This window comes from Stegostoma tigrinum, chromosome 20 (genome assembly GCF_030684315.1).
Source record: "Stegostoma tigrinum isolate sSteTig4 chromosome 20, sSteTig4.hap1, whole genome shotgun sequence".
Classification (NCBI taxonomy): Eukaryota; Metazoa; Chordata; class Chondrichthyes; order Orectolobiformes; family Stegostomatidae; genus Stegostoma; species Stegostoma tigrinum.
Window position 1 is genome coordinate 13,423,495 of NC_081373.1, and position 20,251 is coordinate 13,443,745.

The following is a 20,251-nucleotide window of genomic DNA, read 5'->3' on the forward strand; positions in this document are numbered from 1 at the left end:
CAAGTGATAATCAGAACCATCCCACAAGCAATGGATCAGGTCTAAGCTCTGCAGTCCTGCCACATCCAGTCGTGAATGGTGGTGGACAATTAAACAACTCACTAGAGGAGGTGGCTCCACAAATATCTCCATTCTCAATGATGGAAGAGCCCAGCACATCACTGCAAAAGGTAAGGCTAAAGTATTCATAGACAATGTTTAGCCAAAAGTGCTGAGTGGATGATCCATCTTGGCTTCCTCCAATGGTCCCAACATTACAGATAACAGTCTTCAGCTAAATTAGTTCACATCCACGTGATATCAATAAATATTTGGAGACACTGGATACTACAAAGGCTATGGGTCCTGACAACATTCTGGAAATAATACTGAAGACTTGTGCTCCAGAACTTGCTGCTCCCCTAGCCAAGTTGTTCCAGTACAGTTACAACACTGGCAGGTACCCTGCAATGTGGAAAATTGCCCAGGTATGTCCTGTACACGACAAGCAGGACAAATCCAACCCGGCCAATTACCGCCCCATCAGTTTCTTCTCGATCGTCAGTAAAGTGATGGATGGTGTCGGTAACAGTGCTATCCAGCAGCACCTGCTCAGCAATAACCCGCTCAGTGACGCCTAGTTTGGGTTCCACCAGGGCCCAACCTCATTACAGCCTTGCTGCAAACTTGGACAAAAAGGAGATGAATTCCAGAGGAGAGGTGAGAGTGACAGCCCTTGACATCAAGGCCTCAGTTGACCGAGTGTGGCATCAAGGAGCCCTGGCAAAACTGGAATCAATGGGTGTGGGGGGAAAACTCTCCGGTGGTTGGAGTCACACATGACACATAGGAAGATGGTCGTGGTTGTTGGAGGTCAGTTACTTCAGCTCCAGGACATCTCTGCAGGAGTTCCTCAGGGTACTGTCCTAAGCCCAACCATTTTCAGATGATCACCAGTGACCTTCCCTCCATCATTAGGTCAGAAGTGAGGATGTTAACTGACGATTGTACAATGTTCAACACCATTTGCAACTCCTCAGATATTTAAGCAGTCAATGTTCAAACATAACAAAATCTGGACAATATCTGGGGCTTGGGCTGACAAGTGGCTACTAACATTTTCACCACACAAATGCCACTAACCTCTGACCTTCAATGGTGTTACCAGTATTGAACCCCTCACTATCAACATCCTGGGAGGTTACCATTGACCGCAAACTGAGCCATCAAACACTCCCAGGACAGGTACAGCGCAGGCTTAGATACAGAGTGAAGCTCCCTCTGCTCTTTTATAAAACAAAGAGCTGCTGATGCTGGGGAAGCAAAACCAGAAATTGCTGCAGAAACTCAGCAGGTCCTGGCAACATCTGTGGAGTGAAAACAGAGTCAACACTTCGAGCGCTGTGACTCTTCATCAGAACTCAGCTGTTATATTAGATAATGAGGATTTTTAACCTGCGACCTCTTACCTGGAAGAAGCTTTCCACGTGTTCCTGTGGTGATTCCTCCCTCACTGTTGGATAGGTGTACTTTCCCATCATGTCGTAAATGGATTTCATAATATCCAGCATTTCCTGCAAAACAAGTCAAAGGAAAAAGAATGAATTAGGAGTCACTTTCCATCCCCCTCCAGATAAGTTCAATAAGGAATCAATCTCAACCAGGCCACTAGCTCATTTTCGGACACATAACTATCAACACAATGGGCATTGCTGGCTGGACCAGCATTTATTGCCAGCCCCTAGTTGTCCTTGAGAAGATGGTGGTGATCTGTCTTCCTGAACTGCTGTAGTTCATTTGTTCTTGGAATCTCAGCTTCTGTAACCATTGTCTGATCCTCTACTGTGAACGCACACCCTCACACTCATATCACTCATGCACACTTACATAATTCTCATACAGTCTCACACACACTCATACACATATACAGCCTCACATTCATATACACATCCACTCACACCCAAAGACAATATCATGCTCACATACTCACACACACACACTGATACACACATATGTTCCTACGCTTAAACACTCATATATCAGATAAGCACGTTCATACCAATACAATTATGCACTCAGACACACATACACTCACACACATTAAGCCATACTTTCAGTCTCAGTCACTCACACACACACACACACACACACACAGATGATCACTCACACACAGACACATGCTCTCACACACAGTCAAACAGATGCTCACTCTTACACACAGACGCATGCCCACTCTCACACACAGACACATGCTCACTCTCACACACTGATGCTTGTTTACGCCCTCACACTCTCACACACAGACACATGCTCACTCTCACACTCACACATACAGACACATGCTCACAAACGTTACATCTCAAGGGCCTTTATGCACATCGACAATAGCGATATGAAGTCATTTTACAGGCTCCTGTGTCAGTGCAGAGGTCTGCATCTCTTCAAACCCTGCATAAACCAGTGATGATGACACCTGTCTTCTCCTGGCTAAGGACCTTGATCTCAGAGCCACTCGCTGCAGGAACCAGGCAAACCCACTTCCTAAGGCAAATGAAAATGGCAATTCTTTGCCCCACTTTCACCCTCCGCAGCACCTTCATGGAAAGAAGTGGGAACTCCCACTGGAATAACACCTCTCACAATCTTGGGATATCTGAAAACACTGCACAGCCAATTGTGATAATGTTGTAATGCAGGAAACACTGTCAACTTATGCAAAACAAACGTCCACAGGAAGCAAAATGATCACAATCAGACAGTCTGTTCACTGAAGAATTAATATTGACCAGGACATGGGGAAGATGGAATAGTGATTATGGGATATTTCATATCCCTGTGAGAAGCAAAATAGTGCCCACATTTGAAAACTCAACTGAAATTACTGTACCTGTGACAGGGCAGCACCTCACTGCACTGGGAGTGTCAATCTTAATGATGTGCTCGAGACTCCAGAGGGGAACTTGAACCCTGAACTCTCCGAAGCAGGTCAGAGTCCAACCCACTAAGTCACAACTCACACCACAGCGGAACAAATAGACCAGAGATACTGTCTTGTTACATGGAGCATCACTGAGGTGTGCGACCATATCAGAACCCGATACAGGGCAGAATCTTGTGGAGGTGATGGAAGTCTCGGTCACTGGTGTGAGAGCTGGAGAGAGCCCCACTTTGTCTCTTTCTGGAAAGGCCCACAGCATCAACTGTCAGCAGAATGGAATAAGCCTTTCACCAACAAGTTAGTCACAGTGGAATCTGGAGTATGGCTGAGTTACCACTTGTCAGCTTCCCACCTGAATAAATCCCACCATCCACCAAACTCCCTCTATGGAGTAGAGCACCAGAGACCACCCACAGGATTCATAGGAGCTGTGCCTGTTTCCCAAGGTCAGCTTCCGACTGGAGGTCTCAGAGGATACTCCCACATGATAGCACAGTGACCACATTTCCAAATGTACTTCACTGGCTGCAGAACACTTTGGAATGTAATGAGAAAAGTGCAAGACGAGTACAAAGCAAGCTCCAGTCCTTTGTCCTCTGTCATTCTCTCTCACACTCTTTTTCTCTCTTATTCTCTTTCTCTCATTTTCCTTTCCCTCTCTCTTCCTTGCACTTGAGAGATTACTAATTATCTAATTAACATCCTCTCTCATCTTTGGTTTACCTCTCTGGTTATGCAGCCGTCTTTATTTAAATCATACAAGTTGAATGCCCAGCTGAGTTTGTCTTCAATAGAGCCACGGAGAATGACAGACAAACCTGTCACAAAGTTCTGTGAGAAGAAAAGAAGATGAGATACAATAAAATCTGCTGTAGCAACAGTGAGTGTAATTTGTTTTCTGGTATCCTCTGGTTCTTATACGTTATTGGAATTGACGGAAATTGACTGGAAGCAGAGCCTAGCGGGGAAGACAGGAGAGCAACAATGGCAGGAGTTTCTGGGTGTAATTGAGGACACAGTACAGAGGGTCATCCCAAAGAAAAGAAAGATTATCCGGGGTGGGATTAGACAGCCTTGGCTGACAAAGGAAGTCAGGAAATACATCAAAGAAAAAGAGACAGCCTATAAAGTGGCCAAGAGCACTGGGAAATCAGAAGATTGGGAAGGCTACAAAAACAAACAGAGGATAACAAAGAAAGAAATAAGGAAGGAGGGGATCAAATATGAAGGTAGGCTAGCTAGTAATATTAGAAATGATAGTAAAAGCTTCTTTCAATACATAAGAAACAAATGAGAGGCAAAAGTAGACATTGGGCCATTCCAAATTGATGCTGGAAGGCAAGTGATGGGAGATAAGGAAATAGCTGAAGAACTTAATAAGTACTTTGCGTCAGTCTTCACAGTGGAAGACATGAGTACTATGCCAACAATTAGGGAGAGCCAGGGGGCAGAGTTGAGTATGGTAGGCATTACAAAAGAGAAAGTGCTAGAAAAGCTAAATGGTCTAAAAATTGATAAATCTCTGGGCCCCAATGGGCGACATCCTAGAGTTCTGAGGGAGGTGACTGAGGAAATAGCAGAGGTTTTGGTTGTGATCTTTCAAAAGTCACTGGAGTCTGGGAAAGTCCCAGATGATTGGAAAATTGCTGTTGAAACTCCCTTGTTTAAGAAAGGATCAAGGCAAAAGATGGAAAATTATAGGCCGATTAGCCTAACCTCGGTAGTTAGTAAAATTCTAGAATCCATTGTCAAGGATGAGATTTCTAAATTCCTGGAAGTGCAGGATCAGATTAAAACAAGTCAGCATGGATTTAGTAAGGGGAGGTCGTGCCTGACAAACCTGTTAGAATTCTTTGAAGAGGTAACAAGTATATTAGAACAGGGAAACCCAGTAGATGTTATCTATCTAGACTTCCAAAAGGCCTTTGATACAGTGCCTCATGGGATGCTGCTGAGCAAGGTGAGGGCCCATGGTGTTCGAGGTGAGCTACTGGCTTGGATTGAGGATTGGCTGTCTGACAGAAGGCAGAGAGTTGGGATAAAAGGCTCTTTTTCGGAATGGGAACCGGTGACGAGTGGTGTGCCGCAGGGTTCAGTGTTGGGGCCGCAGCTGTTCACTTTATATATTAATGATCTAGATGAAGGGACTGGGGGCATTCTGGCAAAGTTTGCCAATGATACAAAGATAGGTGGACAGGCAGGTAGTACTGAGGAGGTGGGAAAGCTGCAGAAAGATTTAGATAGTTTAGGAGAGTGGTCCAGGAAATCGCTGATGAAATTCAATGTGAGGTTTTGCACTTTAGAAAAAAGAATACAGGCATGGACTATTTTCTAAACGGTGAGAAAATTCACAAATCAGAAGTGCAAAGGGATCTGGGAGTGTTGGCCCAGGATTCTCTAAAGGTTAACTTGCAGGTAGAGTCCGTAATTAAGAAAGCGAATGTAATGTTGTCGTTTATCTCAAGAGGGTTGGAATATAAAAGCAGCGATGTGCTTCTGAGGCTTTATAAGGCTCAAGTTAGGCCCCATTTAGAATACTGTGTCCAATTTTGGGCCCCACACCTCAGGAAGGACATACTAGCCCTGGACCGTGTCCAGCAGAGATTCACACGGATGATCCCTGGAATGGTAGGTTTAACGTATGATAAACGGCTAAGGATCCTGGGATTGTACTCATTAGAGTTTAGAAGGTTGAGGGGAGATCTAATAGAAACTTACAAGATAATGCATGGTTTAGAAGGAGTGGACGCGAGGAAGTTGTTTCCATTAGGTGGGGAGACTAGGACCCATGGGCACAGCCTTAAAATTAGAGGGGGTAAATTTAAAACTGAAATGAGATGACATTTCTTCAGCCAAAGAGTGGTGGGCTTGTGGAATTCATTGCCATGGAGTGTAGTGGAGGCCGGGACGTTGGATGCCTTCAAGGCAGAGATCAACAAATTCTCGATCTCAGAAGGAATCAAGGGCTATGGGAAGAGTGCAGGGAAGTGGAGTTGAAATGCCCATCAGCCATGATTTAAATGGCGGAGTGGACTTGATGGGCCAAATGGCCTTACTTCCACTCCTATGTCTTATGGTCTTATGGTTATAAATAATCATACTTTAGACTTGCAAAGTTTAGAGCCTTTTGTCTTTAATCCAACTTGCCATGCTGCCTGACGAGGAGACTTGATTATGCTGATGTTGTATTACACAGCACCTGACTCTTTAATGCAACTATGAATGCAGCACACTGCAAAACTCACACATGCAACTGATCCCTTGATAACTAGTTTCTTACTCTTCATTGACAATACAATAATAAACAACAGATACTTATCACATCAACACATCTAACCAGGAGCTGTGGTGCATTTCTTGAGACTGTTAGATTACATTGTGATCAACATGTGGATCACCTATGGTGCTGTGATCAGTGATTAGCTCTGCTGTCTCACAGTATCAGGGTTTGACTCCTGCCTCGGGTGACTTTCTGTGTGGAGTTTGCACATTCTTGCTGTGTCTGTGTGGGTTTACTCCATGTGTGCTGGTTTCCTCCCAGGGCCCAAAGATGTGCAAGTTTGGTGGATTAGCCATGGGAAATACTGGTTTATAGGATAGGGGTTTGGATCTGTGTGGGATGGTCTTCAGAGGGTTGATGTGGACTTGGTGTGCCAAAGTTCCCCCACCTTTCTTTTATCACTTGAACATTCCATTTCACTCCCAACCTATCAACTGTCTTGAAATTTTTTTTTCCAAAAGAAGCACAGCATCCACAATCTGTCTATCATGTCTGTTTTGGTACTTCAATGTCCAACAGGAAGACAGCCCCTGCCCCAGCTCCCCATTCTTTTTAGATGGAAATTGCAGAAGATTCACTAACCTCGAAACTGACGGAGCCATTGTGGTCTGTGTCAAAGGCATTGAATAGAAAGTGTGCATACATGCTGGAGTCTGCAATGGAAAGCACATCATCTTCAATCATTGCAACAAGCATGTTCAGCTCATTTGTTCACTTATTTTGTGCACAAGATGTTCCTGCAGATGGATACAGATTAAAACTCTCTCTATACCGTGTCCATGAAACACTGCCACAACAGGTTGGTTTAGAAATAGAGTAAACCCTGCTCTACTCTTTTAAACTGAAAGTAAAGCTTTGCAACTCTTTTAGACCGAAACTAAACCTCCTATACTCTCTTAAACTGAAAGTAAAGCTTTGTCAACTGTTTCAGACTGAAACTAAAACTCTCTATACTCTTTTAAACTGAAAGTAAAACTTTGTCTACACTGCCCCAGCAAACACTCCCTGGACAGGTTTAAAGCTCCCTCTAAAGTGTCCCCATCAAATACCAAATGCTGGCCCAACCAGTGATGCATACTGAATGATTGTCACTCATTTGCAGATAATTTCCCAGTATGTTGGGCCTAGCCTCTCAGCCACCTCCCTGAGAGTCTTTTAACTTTAAACTTATTCCTTTATTTTCCTAGTATAAGCTATGAAATACTTTGATGTTAACTATTATCATATTTCTTTACTTTTTTACAATCATATGAAGTAATGCTTAACTTTTTAACTCTCATTTCTCTGATTATTTTGCATCTAATTTTTTGATACCTAAAATGGCACCAGTGTGATACTCCACTACTTGAGTACATGTGACAATAAAATCTAAATCTATGTATGAAATCTATGAGTCCGATAGTATCGATCTGATGGCTAAACCACTAAAACTCCGACTCTTCATTGTCTTTCAATGGGACAAAATGAACTAGCCCAGAGGCGTGTTTCTGAATTCTGTCTGATCTGTGCTGACTCCGACATTACTATGCCTGTCATGAAAGGGTCAATCATTTTATAATTCTTTAACTGTTGGAATCACTGGCTACATGCGTAACGGTTACCCATCCAAAGGTACCTTGGCATTTGACACAGTGAGACTTCGGTGGGACATTTTAGAGGGTAATTCAGAGTGGATCACACAGCGATGGATCTGCAGGAGTCAGATGTCAGCCCAGATCACTCAAGGACATCACAGCTCTTTCCTTAACAGAGCAGCCAAGAACCACTGGGACATTCCCTCAGCTAGGCAGCTGCTTTTACCGAGACCAGCACTTTTTTTTGAAAAAAATTCATATTGAGTGGAGGTGCTGGCGTAGTTGTATTATCACTAGACTGTTAACCCAGAGTTCAAAAGTAATGTTCTGGTGACTCGGGCTTGAATCCCACCATGGTAGCGGTGGAATTTTAATTCAATAAAAATCTGGAATTAACAGTCTAATGATGACCAGGAAACTATTGTCAATTGTCAAGGGGGAAAAAAAAATCTGGTTCACTAATGTCCTTCAGGGAAGGAAACTGCTGCCCTTAGAGAATTGCTCTAACTTACATGTGACTCCAGACCCGCAGCAATGTGGTTGACTCTCAGTTTCCCTCTGGACAATGACCAGTAAATGCTGGGCTAGCCAGTGACGCCCACGTCCCATGAATAAATAACACAAAATTCTCAAACTGCCATTGGAGGATTATTAATCCAGACCCATGGACTACTGACCCAGTAAAATTACTATTGCAATACACAAAAGCCAGAATTCAGAGCTTCCACTCACCTCCTTGAGGGAAGAACTGGGAATAAATCTGTTTAAATGTTTCTTCGTTAACAACACCACTGGGGCACTCCTGGCAGCAAGGGACAAGTAAACATGAAACTCAGTTTACAATCTGTGTGAAGCATTGAGCAGTCATGATTTCAATATAAAAAAGATCTAGGTTTATGTATTATAGTTGGTGTGTTATGTTGGGACTGTGCCCCTTTAAGAGGTGACACTGGTGAGTCAATGGACACAAGGACATGTTCAGATTTTCTTCGAGCTTTCCAGAATGAGAAGCTTGGGAATGAAACCTGCCTGTCTGAGGGTTGCAGCAAACGATAGGTTTGTATGTTCTTTAGTTCTGACTGGAGCTTAGTAACTGCCCAGTACAGAACACCAACTCGGTTCCATAGATGGAGAGCAGGTTTATGGTCACTGAGAATTAGTGCACAGGCAGACTAGGAGAGAACCTACATGTCTGCACAGCCTCTCAAAAGCACACACAGACAGTGACACCCCCTTGAAATAAGGTCGCTGCTGTAATGGCAGTCAGTTTGAGTATGGCAGGCTCCCCCAAGCAGCAATGGGACAATGACAAGACCATGGGATGTTGACTGAGGAGCTAAATATTGCCCAGGACACTGGGAGGAACATTCTCAACTTGTCTTTGAAATGGGGGCAATGCAATCTCCCAAGTCCACCTCCTGGGGCAGACAGTTATTATCTCAGGGCAAAGGTGGTATCCCTGACGGGGTGGCATTCACTCAGCACTGTACCAGTGCGTAGGCCTGAATGATGCCCTCATGTCTCTGGAGTTGGACTCGAACCTGCAACCCTTTGACACCATGTATGTTAGAGTCAGGGATCTCTGCCACAAGGGAGAGCTACTTCCTCATTTTAATCCGACCGAGAACTCACAGTTTTGAAGCCCCGATAGAGGACCTGGAGTTCCTTCTTGGTGAACTTGGTTTGCCCTTGAAGCTGTTCCAGGCCTTCAGGTCGGTGACATACTGTGGATGGTTCAAATTCATCCTCAATGCTGTCTGGACGGATAAAGAGGGAGAAGCAAAGAAGCAAAGTTAGAGCTGAAGTCTTCCTACCAGGCTCCAAGTTAACTGGGAAAACAGATGGATAATGGATAAATGAATATGACTTCATTGTCAACTCAAGTGCTAATTCAAATGAAAAAGATATCATCCCTGGGTCTCAGTGAGATTATAGAATCATCAGAAGATACATCACAGGCTGGGACCGATTGGCCCATCATGTCCTGTGCTAACCCTTAATAAGGCTGCCTGAGTAATTCTGTAATTTACCCTCCAAGATTTATCCAATTGATTTTTGAAAATGAATCTGTATTCACTGCCCTTACAGGCAGTGCGTTCCAGATCAAAACAACAAAAATTCTCCTCACCTTCCCTTTTCTACTTTGCCAATTGTTTCCATTTTATATCCTGTAGCCTCCTACCACTGGAAACAGTGTCTCTTTATTGACTCTCCCAAAACCATTCATCATTTTCAAAACCTCTACTGAATTTCCTTTTCACTTTCACCGCTCTAAGGACAGCGATCCCAGGTCCTTCAGCTTCTCCACATGAACTGAAGTCCCACATCCCTGGCATTATTCTCATAAATCTGCTCCATACCTTCGTGAAGATCCTGACTAGCTTAAAGTTCATTTCATTCCCAGATAAATTTGAGACAAGCCTCTCTCGGGATCAGTAGCGGAGAATGTGTGTTTGCTAAGGTGCTCATGATACCTTCGGGAAGAAGTTGTGAATATGTTGTTTGGCATCACTCATGAAATTAAACACTTGACAGCTGGCAATTGGATGAATGGCATCTGTTATTTACAATTCAAGTTCCAGCACAGAATTAACAAGCAATGTTGTTTCCTCGATATATCAGTCAAGTGGTGAATTGCCTAAAGCACAAAGACTAATAAGATCCCAGACCCAAGTCCTGTCATTGCTGGGTCAACCAATCTCACCAGTGGCCCTTTCTGGGCCTTCGGGATAGAGAGGGGTGGAAACTAGTCAAGGAGTTGATGAGGTGAACAGTCTTCTTTTGAGGCATGATTCTGCAAATCTACAAAATGAGTACACCCACAGGCTGCATTAGAGATCTTGCACAGAAAGCATACCCATTTTATTAGCTTAGCCATGGAACTGTGATCACATCGTTGCTCCCGGAACAATTTGGGCTTTGTGCAGCAAATGGCTTCTTTCTTTACCACCCAAAGCTTCGACACCATCTGCAACTTGTGATGGTGACAAAGAGGTCCACTATCTCCCCTTGACATTTGACTACATCCTCATCACCAACTCTCCCAGTTTCACCATGCAGGTAGTCACTGACAGCAACTACAGGAGCAGCTCAGAGGCTGAGAATTTCACAGTGAGTAATGAGCCTCTTGACTTCCCAAAGCCTGGCCACCATCTACAGGACACAAGTCAGGAGTGTGATGGAAGAGTGTAGCCCCACTCTGGAAATAACACTTGAGGAACTTGTTGATATCCAGGACAAAGCAATGAAATAATCAACAACTCATCCGCTAAGCTAACCATTTCCTACTTCCACCATCTGTACTCAGTAGCAGCAGGGTCTACCATCCACAAGATTCACTGCAGCAATTTGGTCAGCTTCCTTCAACAACATCTTCCAGAACTGTGATCTCTACCAACAACAATGACAAAGGCAGCAGATACATGGGTACACCATCATTTGCAAGTTCCCCTCCAAGCCACTCACCATCCTGGCTTGGCAATATATCGCCAATCCTTCAGGGGTCAAGGGGTCAGATTTTTTTAAATTTACTGATGCGATTTTGACGTCCCTGGCATTTATTGCCCGTCACTAGTTGCCCTTGGATTTCGATCCAGAAGAGACTCCTGGAACACCCTCCATTACAGAACTGTTGGCCTACCTACACCAAATGGAGCGCAGCAGTTCAAGAAGGTAACTCTCAATCTCCTGCTCCAGGCCTATTAGGAATTAGCAACAAGAGCTAGCACAGCCAGTAATGCCCACATCCCATAAAAGAATAAATGAAAATGGGGAAAAGTGGCGTTAGTGTGACAAGAGTAATGATAAGGGACACAAAATCATTTGTTGCTATCTCTCAACTCTAGTCATCCTGCCTGTGGCCAAGGAATTGACAACCTGCCCATTCATCTGTATGCAGGAGGGTCAGGTGGGCACTGTGTAGCCCTGGAAACGGTTCAGTAGAGATCACATGATTACTCCAAGCGGAGAGCTGTCACTGCTTCAAACCATTTCAAAAATGAAGACCCTTCTTCACAACTGAACAAGTACTTTCACTGAACAGCGGGGCTGAGGGAATGTTCTGGACCTTCTGTAGATGTTTAGAATAAAAGCACTGAGTGTAAGTGTAAAATGGGATGGGAATGTGGTACTAATTCAGGAAGGTGAGTGAATCAGGACGAGTGAGGAGATGAGCAACGTGAATGGAGATAAAGATTGAAGAAAACCACACCATTCTTCACTGGGATCCTGATTTTTGAAAGGGCTTTTTAAGTCTGGGCATTCCAGTCTGAATTTAAGGTTGAGGATCTGCAGAGAAGTTGTCTCATCCTTGAGCTTTTGTACTGTGAGTGCAACAACCCTTCAACCCCCGGGTGCTGAGATGCCATCGAAATGCCCCTCCTTCCTTTGAGATATAGAGCTGTGATCAGAACCCATTAGAGTACAGGAGGTTCCCAATTTATAAATGTCCAACTTATTAATGCTCATATTTAGGAACGCCACCCCATACATTGATGTAATTTTAAATATCCAACAAATGAACATGTCCTGCACTTATGGACGCCTGTTTTATATTGTCCTGCATCGTATTGTGGCTTGTGAACAAATCAATTTGCAAACTGATTCAGTAAACAGAACCCACTCACGACCTGAGGTCTGCCTGGGATCAGATCCAGGTTGGCACTAGACCCCAGGATAGTCAGAGCAGCGCTGTAGGAGCTATTGTGAAGATTCTACAAAATGACCCCTGGGTTTCAAGGCAAATAGACAGATAAGGAACCATGATCGTATTGAGAAATATTTGAGGGACTGAATAGCCTCTTCCTTATCTATTGACAGACTGAGATTCCACATTCTGACTGCCCTGCCAAAAACATACTAGCAACATTTTCAATGAGGGCTAATGCACAGAGGGAGCACAGGTGAGTGTTTGGAGTAGATTTCTGTCCAACAGTGCATTCTCATCCATCACCATTCACAGGAGGTCCTGTCCACTGGCACTGACTGTTCACAGCAGGGCACAGGGCAGTGGTACTGGTTGAGGGTCTTAACACAGCTCGAGGAGGTAGGGAAATTGGGGGAGGGGAAATGTCAGCAGGGAGGGAAGAGGAGAGGATGACCGGGAGGGGTAGGGTCAGAGCCAGGCAAAGTGAGGAGTAGGTCGGTGAAGGAAGATGGTGCTATAGGAGAGACGGGATGGCAGGAATGGAGGAGCTGCTGAGAGGTGATAGGAGGGGAAGAAGGGAATAGGGGAGATAAAAAGAATAAGGAGGTAGTCTGAAGAACATAGGGTGAGGGTGAGGGAGATAGAAAGGATGGAAGAGAAAGTGGAAGGAGTTAAATTGGAAGAGTCTGACCTCTGTCACCCATCAGCAAAGCCTAGCTGAGAGCAGGAAGTTCCCGATCTCAAAAACACGAGCCATTACTGAGGGTGAGTGGTAGGGAGCCAGACAGGCAGATGTACCCCTGATGGGAGATGATGGGATGGTACTAGCAGGTAAATCACACAGAGTGACAGAAGAGGAGGCCACTTTGTCCATTGTGCTGGTGCTTTCCCTCCAGCCAAACCTTTAAAATGAAATTACAGTCCGTGTCCACTCGATGACGTATTTTTTTCCACTGTCTCAGTGATAACGTGATCATTAACAGAGTGCAGAGGTTTAACAGCACAGCTTTAGGGAGAGGCTGTGGCGTCTGTCACACTAACCCCCTTGTTATTTTCAACTGTACATCTCAAACCGTCACATGTTAATGTTCACAATTATACTGCTAGAAGTGGAAACATCTTAGAATCACTGGGAATGATCCTGCATCTAATCCCGTTCTGGAAAGGGAGTTTTACTCTGTATTTAACCCTGTGCTGACCCTGACCTGTGAATGTTTGATGGGGACAGCGTACAGCAAACTTTCCATTCAGTTTAAAGGAATAGAAGAAGCTTGACTCTGTATCTAACCCTGATCTGTCTCTGTCCTGGGATATTTAACAATCCTGGGACAGTGTTGAGAGAATTTTACTCTCAGTTTCGAAGGGCACAGGAGGCTTTACAGTGGGGCAGCACAGAAGTTTATGGTGCCAGGGACCCAGGTTCGATTCCATTCTCAGGTGACGGTGTGTAGAGTTTGCACATCCTCCCCGTGCTTGTGTGGATTTCCTCTGGGTGTTCTGGTTTCCGTCCACTGTCCAAAGGTGTGCAGGTCATGTGGATTGGCCATGCTAAAGTGCCCATAGTGTTCAGGGATGTGCAGGCTGGATGGATTAATCATGGAAAATGCAAGGTTAATGGATGAACTGAAGGGTATTTATATTAGGCAGGAAATGGTGTTGGATAGACTGTTAGGACTGAAGGCTGATAAGTCCTCGGGACCTGATGATCTGCATCCCAGGGCACTTAAGGAAGTGGCTCTAGAAATTGTGCACGCGTTGGTAATTATCTTCCAAGGTTCTATAGATTCAGGATCGGTTCCTGCGGATTGGAGGGTGGCAAATGTTGTCCCACTTTTCAAGAAAGGAAGGAGAGAGAAAACAGGAAATTATAGACTGGTTAGCCTGACGTCAGCGTTGGGAAAGATGCTGGAGTCAATTATAAAAGATGAAATTACGACTCATTTGGTTAGCAGTAACAGAATAGGTCAGAGTCAGCATGGATTTACGAAGGGGAAATCGTGCTTGACTAATCTTCTGGAATTTTTTGGGGATGTATCTATGAAGATGGACAACGGAGAACCAGTGGATGTAGTATACCTGGACTTTCAGAAAGCCTTTGATAAAGTCCCGCATAGGAGATTGGTGAGCAAAATAAGGGCACATGGTATTGGGGGCAAAATACTGAGTTGGACTGAAAATTGACTGGCTGACAGGAAGCAAAGAGTAGTGATAAACGGATCCCTTTCGGAATGGCAGGCAGTGACCAGTGGGGTACCACAAGGTTCGGTGCTGGGACCGCAGCTGTTTACGATATACATTAATGATATAGACGAAGGCATTAAAAGTAATATTAGCAAATTTGCTGATGACACAAAGCTGGGTGGCAGTGTGAAATGTGAGGAAGATGTTATGAGAATACAGGGTGACTTGGACAGGCTAGGTGAGTGGACGGATGCATGGCAGATGCAGTTTATTGTGGATAAATGTGTGGTTATTCACTTTGGTGGCAAGAACAGGAAGGCAGATTACTATCTCAATGGAGTCAAGTTAGGTAAAGGGGAAGTACAACGAGATCTAGATGTTCTTGTACATCAGTCAATGAAAGCAAGCATGCAGGTACAGCAGGCAGTGAAGAAAGCTAATGGCATGCTGGCCTTCATAACAAGAGGAATTGAGTATAGGAGCAAAGAGGTCCTTCTGCAGCTGTACAGGGCCCTGGTGAGACCGTACCTGGAGAATTGTGTGCAGTTTTGGTCTCCCAATTTGAGGAAGGACATTCTTGCTATTGAGGGAGTGCAGTGTAGGTTCACAAGGTCAATTCCCGGAATGGCGGGACTATCATATGTTGAAAGATTGGAGCGACTGGGCTTGTATACACTTGAGTTTAGAAGGATGAGAGGGGATCTGATTGAGACATGTAAGAGAGTTTAAAAATAAGAGATAGGCCATTTAGAACAGTGTTGAGGAAAACCTTCTTCACCCAGAGAGTGGTGCATATATGGAATGCTCTGCCCCAGAAGGCAGTGGAGGCCAACTCTCTGGATAGTTTCAAGAAATAGATAGATTGAGCTCTTAAAGATAGTGGAATCAAGGGTTATGGGGATAAGGCAGGAACAGGATACTGATTGTGGATGATCAGCCGTGATCATAATGAATGGTGGTGCTGGCTCGAAGGGCCGAATGGCCTACTCCAGCACCTATTGTCTATTGTCTATTATTACAGGGATAGGGTCGGGATTTGGGTCAGGGTGGGTCTAAGTGGGATGCTCTTTGGAGGATCAATGTGTATTTGATGGGCTGATTGGCCTGCTCCCACACTGTAGGGTTTCTATATATAAGGATTCTACGTACTGTGTATCTAACCCTCCGCTGTACCTGTCCCATCAATGTTCAATGGGGAACAGTATTGAGAGAGCTTTACTTTCGGTTTAAGGTGTAGGAGGAAATTTAACCCTGTGCTATCACTCCAGAGAGTATTTGCTGGTGATTGTATGAAGGAAGCTTTACTTTCAGGTTCATGAGTGAAGAGAACTACACTCCCATTTTAAAAGTATAGAGGCATCAGTTTAAGAGTAGATGATGATTTAGTCTATAACTAACTCCATGCTGTCCCTGTCCTGGGACTGTTTGATGGGGACAATGCACAGGTAGCTTTACTTTCAGCTTAAAAGAGTAGAGGAAGCTTTAATCTGTATCTAACCTTGTGCCATCCCTATCCTAGAAGTGTTAGTTGGGGACAGTGTAGAAAGAGCTTTATTTTCCTTTTACTTTTAGATTAAAAGAGAGATCTTCACCCAGTCTAAAATTTGATGTACAAGGTGAAAAGCCCATCAACAGTATTTCATGGACAACTTGGTGATAAGCAGCAAATACAGTTTTGTCACATCCTGAGAATGAATTAACAGGATGTAAGTTTGCTCGCTGAGCTGGAAGGTTCGTTTTCAGACGTTTCGTCACCATTCTAGGTAAGATCATCAGTGAGCCTCCGGTGAAGCGCTAGTGTTATGTCCGGCTTTCTATTTATCTGTTTAGGTTTCCTTGGGTTGGTGATGTCATTTCCTGCATTGGTGATGTTATTTCCTGTTCCTTTTCTCAGAGGGTGGTAGATGGGCTCCAACTCAATGTGTTTGTTGATGGAGTTCCGGTTAAATGCCATGCTTCTAGGAATTCTCGTGCATGTCTCTGTTTTCAAGCTAGAATGGTGACGAACAGTGTGAAAACGAACCTTCCAGCTCAGTGAGCAAACTTACATTCAGAACCTCAACCTGAGCTACAAATCTTCTCAAAACTTGCTAATGAATTAACAGATTGTGAAGTGGTTCAGGATTGAAAGTGGACTTGAGGGTGAAATAAGCCGTCATCTTGTGTGACTGGCAGATGACACTGTGGGTTGGGCTTTCATCTGACGCATGTTGGCAGAGGGTGGCACAGTGCCTCACTAATTATCACAGCTGCCTCATAGTGCCAGAGTCCTGGGTTCGATTCACAGCCTTGAGTGACTGTCTGTGTGGAGTTTGCACATCCTCCCTGTGTCTGCGTGGGGCTCCTCCGGGTGCTCTGGTTTCCTCCCACTGTCCAAAGATGTGCAGGTTAGATGGATTGGCCATGGGAAATGCAGGGGTACAGGATTGGGGAGGGGTGGGTCTGGGGATGTAGGTCTGAGTTAGTGTGGACCCAATGGCCTGCTTCCACACTGTAGGGATTCTTTGATACTCATTATCTCTTCAATCAATGTTGAAACAGGGGTCCACTGGATAACTCATCCAGGCCAGGTACATGTTGTACTTGCTTGGGGGTCAGGGATATTACTACAATATCCATGTTTTTAAACTGACCTGTCATTCACGATTGACCAGCCTGCTTCATGGACTTGAAATAAATTCTCTCTCTGGACAATGGAACCAGGCATGCCTGCAGGTGTTTGCTCAGCCCTCAATATTCATACCCTTTGATGCGGCCAGCAATGATATTCTACCTAATTTTCTCTTTCTACTTTCTTTTCCCTCCCGATCTCTTTTATCTCTTTCTTGCCTTTCACAAATGGACAAAAGGGCACTGGTTGAAGAGTTAGGGTGTCATCAGACCCCTTGCTTTCTTATTGTATCTCTCTGTCCCTCTCTCCATTTCTCACCATGGCATCAGATCTCCATGACAGTGCATCATGCAAGTTGAGGCCTATGGCAAATGGAGAGCCATAGTCATGGAACTCAGGTACAACACAGCAGAGCCTCAATGGCACACCCTGGGCCTAGCCCAGGTTTCTGACAGCCTAACCAATGATCCTTAACAAGAACAACGTATAAATCAGGAGCAGGAGAGGGCCGTTCTGCCCCTCGAGCCTGTTCCACCCGTACAAGAAGTTCATGGCTAATCTGATTGTAACTATAAATCCCATACATCCCTGATAACATCTTTCAAACTTTTCCTTCATAAGAATCTGTTCACTTCTGCTTTAAAAATGTCCAAACAGTCCGCTCCCACCAACTTTTGAGAAAGAGAGCTCCAAAAACTCTCAACTATCTGACGGAAATAAAATGCCTCATCTCTGCAAGTCCTGATTTTTAATCAGTGGCCATCAGTACTTCATTTTCCCACAAGACGAAACATCTTCTCCCCATCCACCCCATAAAAGACCTGTCAGGATCATTGTCAGGATCTATGTTTCAAACAAGCTGCCTCCTATCCTTCTAAATGCCAGTCCAATATTTCTTTGTAAGACGTTCCACCCATTCCAGGTATTAGTCTGGCAAACCTTTTCTGAGCTGCCTCCAATGCATTTACATCCTCCCTTAAATAAAGGGACCAGTTTTGGACATTACAGTCCAGATCCTTCTCAACCTCTCTCCTTGCTGAGGTGTGATGGTGCTGAGGTTAAACCACCACCAGTTGTCTCACTCTCTGTAACGAGAGCAGCCCTAGGGTTTCATCAGACTATTGCAATTTTACCTTTACTCCAGAGATGCACCTGAGAGTTAGTACTGAGGGGGCACCAATTCATGAGAGGATAAGTTCTGAGGAGGTGCAGCACTGTCGGAGGGTCAGTACTGAGGGAGTGCTGCACTGTCAGAGGGTCAGTACTGAGGGAGTGCCGCACTGTCAGAGAGTCAGTACTGAGGGAGTGCCGCACTGTCAGAGGGTCAGTACTGAGGGAGTGCCGCACTGTCAGAGAGTCAGTACTGAGGGAGTGCCGCACTGTCAGAGGGTCAGTACTGAGGGAGTGCTGCACTGTCAGAGGGTCAGTACTGAGGGAGTGCTGCACTGTCAGAGGGTCAGTACTGAGGGAATGCTGCACTGTCAGAGGGTCAGTACTGAGGGAGTGCTGCACTGTCAGAGGGTCAGTACTGAGGGAGTGCTGCACTGTCAGAGGGTCAGTACTGAGGGAGTGCTGCACTGTCAGAGGGTCAGTACTGAGGGAGTGCTGCACTGTCAGAGGGTCAGTACTGAGGGAGTGCTGCACTGTCAGAGGGTCAGTGCTGAGGGAGTGCCGCACTGTCAGAGGGTCAGTACTGAGGGAATGCTGCACTGTCAGAGGGTCAGTACTGAGGGAGTGCTGCACTGTCAGAGGGTCAGTACTGAGGGAGTGCTGCATTGTCAGAGGGTCAGTGCTGAGGGAGTGCCGCACTGTCAGAGGGTCAGTACTGAGGGAGTGCTGCACTGTCAGAGGGTCAGTGCTGAGGGAGTGCCGCACTGTCAGAGGGTCAGTACTGAGGGAGTGCCGCACTGTCAGAGGGTCAGTACTGAGGGAGTGCTGCACTGTCAGAGGGTCAGTACTTAGGGAGTGCCACACTGTCAGAGGGTCAGTACTGAAGGAGTGCAGCACTGTCAGAGGGTCAGTACTGAGGGAGTGCTGCACTGTCAGAGGGTCAGTACTGAGGGAGTGCCGCACTGTCAGAGGGTCAGTACTGAGGGAGTGCCGCACTGTCAGAGGGTCAGTGCTGAGGGAGTGCCGCACTGTCAGAGGGTCAGTACTGAGGGAGTGCTGCACTGTCGGAGGGTCAGTACTGAGGGAGTGCCGCACTGTCAGAGGGTCAGTACTGAGGGAGTGCTGCACTGTCAGAGGGTCAGTACTTAGGGAGTGCCGCACTGTCAGAGGGTCAGTACTGAGGGAGTGCTGCACTGTCAGAGGGTCAGTACTGAGGGAGTGCTGCACTGTCAGAGGGTCAGTACTGAGGGAGTGCTGCACTGTCAGTGGGGTCAGTACTGAGGGAGTGCTGCACTGTCAGAGGGTCAGTACTGAAGGAGTGCCGCACTGTCAGAGGGTCAGTACTGAGGGAGTGCCGCACTGTCAGAGGGTCAGTACTGAGGGAGTGCCGCACTGTCAGAGGGTCAGTACTGAGGGAGTGCTGCACTGTCGGGAGGTCAGTACTGAGGGAGCGCTGCATTGTTAAAGGGTCAGTGCTGAGGGTGCACAGCATTGTCAGGGGATCAGTACTGAAGGAGTGCTGCACTGTTAGAAGGCCAGTGCTGAGGATGAATCACATTGTCGGAGCTGTTGTTGTCTTTCAGGTATTGTTCTAAATCCTCTGTCCTCCTGATTTTGAAAAATAGGGGAGTTCTCCCTGGTGTCCTGGGACCAATATTAATCCTTCAACCAACATAATTCAAACAGATTAATCTGCTCACTATCACATTACTGCTTTTTTATGTTGTCTTGCTGTGCACCAACTGACCATCACTTTGCCTTATACTGCAAGGGTGACTACACTTTAAGAATACTTCATTGGGTGGAAGGCACTTTGAGATAACCTTAAGTTGTGAAAGGCACTACATAAATGCAAATCTATTGGACTGTGGTTTGCAATCTGTCCACACTGCATCCTCATTACAGAGATATTCGAATTTTGAAATAAGAGAGT

The 20,251-nt window shown here is 45.3% G+C and overlaps 1 protein-coding gene across 9 annotated transcripts in view; it reads right to left on the reverse strand.

The window, feature by feature from the left end:
* Positions 1-20,251, reverse strand: part of LOC125461813 (Kv channel-interacting protein 2) — a 320,168-nt gene that overhangs the window by 11,043 nt on the left and 288,874 nt on the right. For all 9 annotated transcript variants that reach the window (XM_048551046.2, XM_048551052.2, XM_048551050.2 and 6 more), the window contains 5 exons: positions 9,404-9,528; positions 8,504-8,573; positions 6,780-6,850; positions 3,641-3,748; positions 1,449-1,553 (listed from right to left, as the gene is read on the reverse strand). In XM_048551046.2, coding sequence (XP_048407003.1) covers positions 1,449-1,553; positions 3,641-3,748; positions 6,780-6,850; positions 8,504-8,573; positions 9,404-9,528 — 479 coding nt within the window. The remainder of the gene's footprint in view (positions 1-1,448; positions 1,554-3,640; positions 3,749-6,779; positions 6,851-8,503; positions 8,574-9,403; positions 9,529-20,251) is intronic.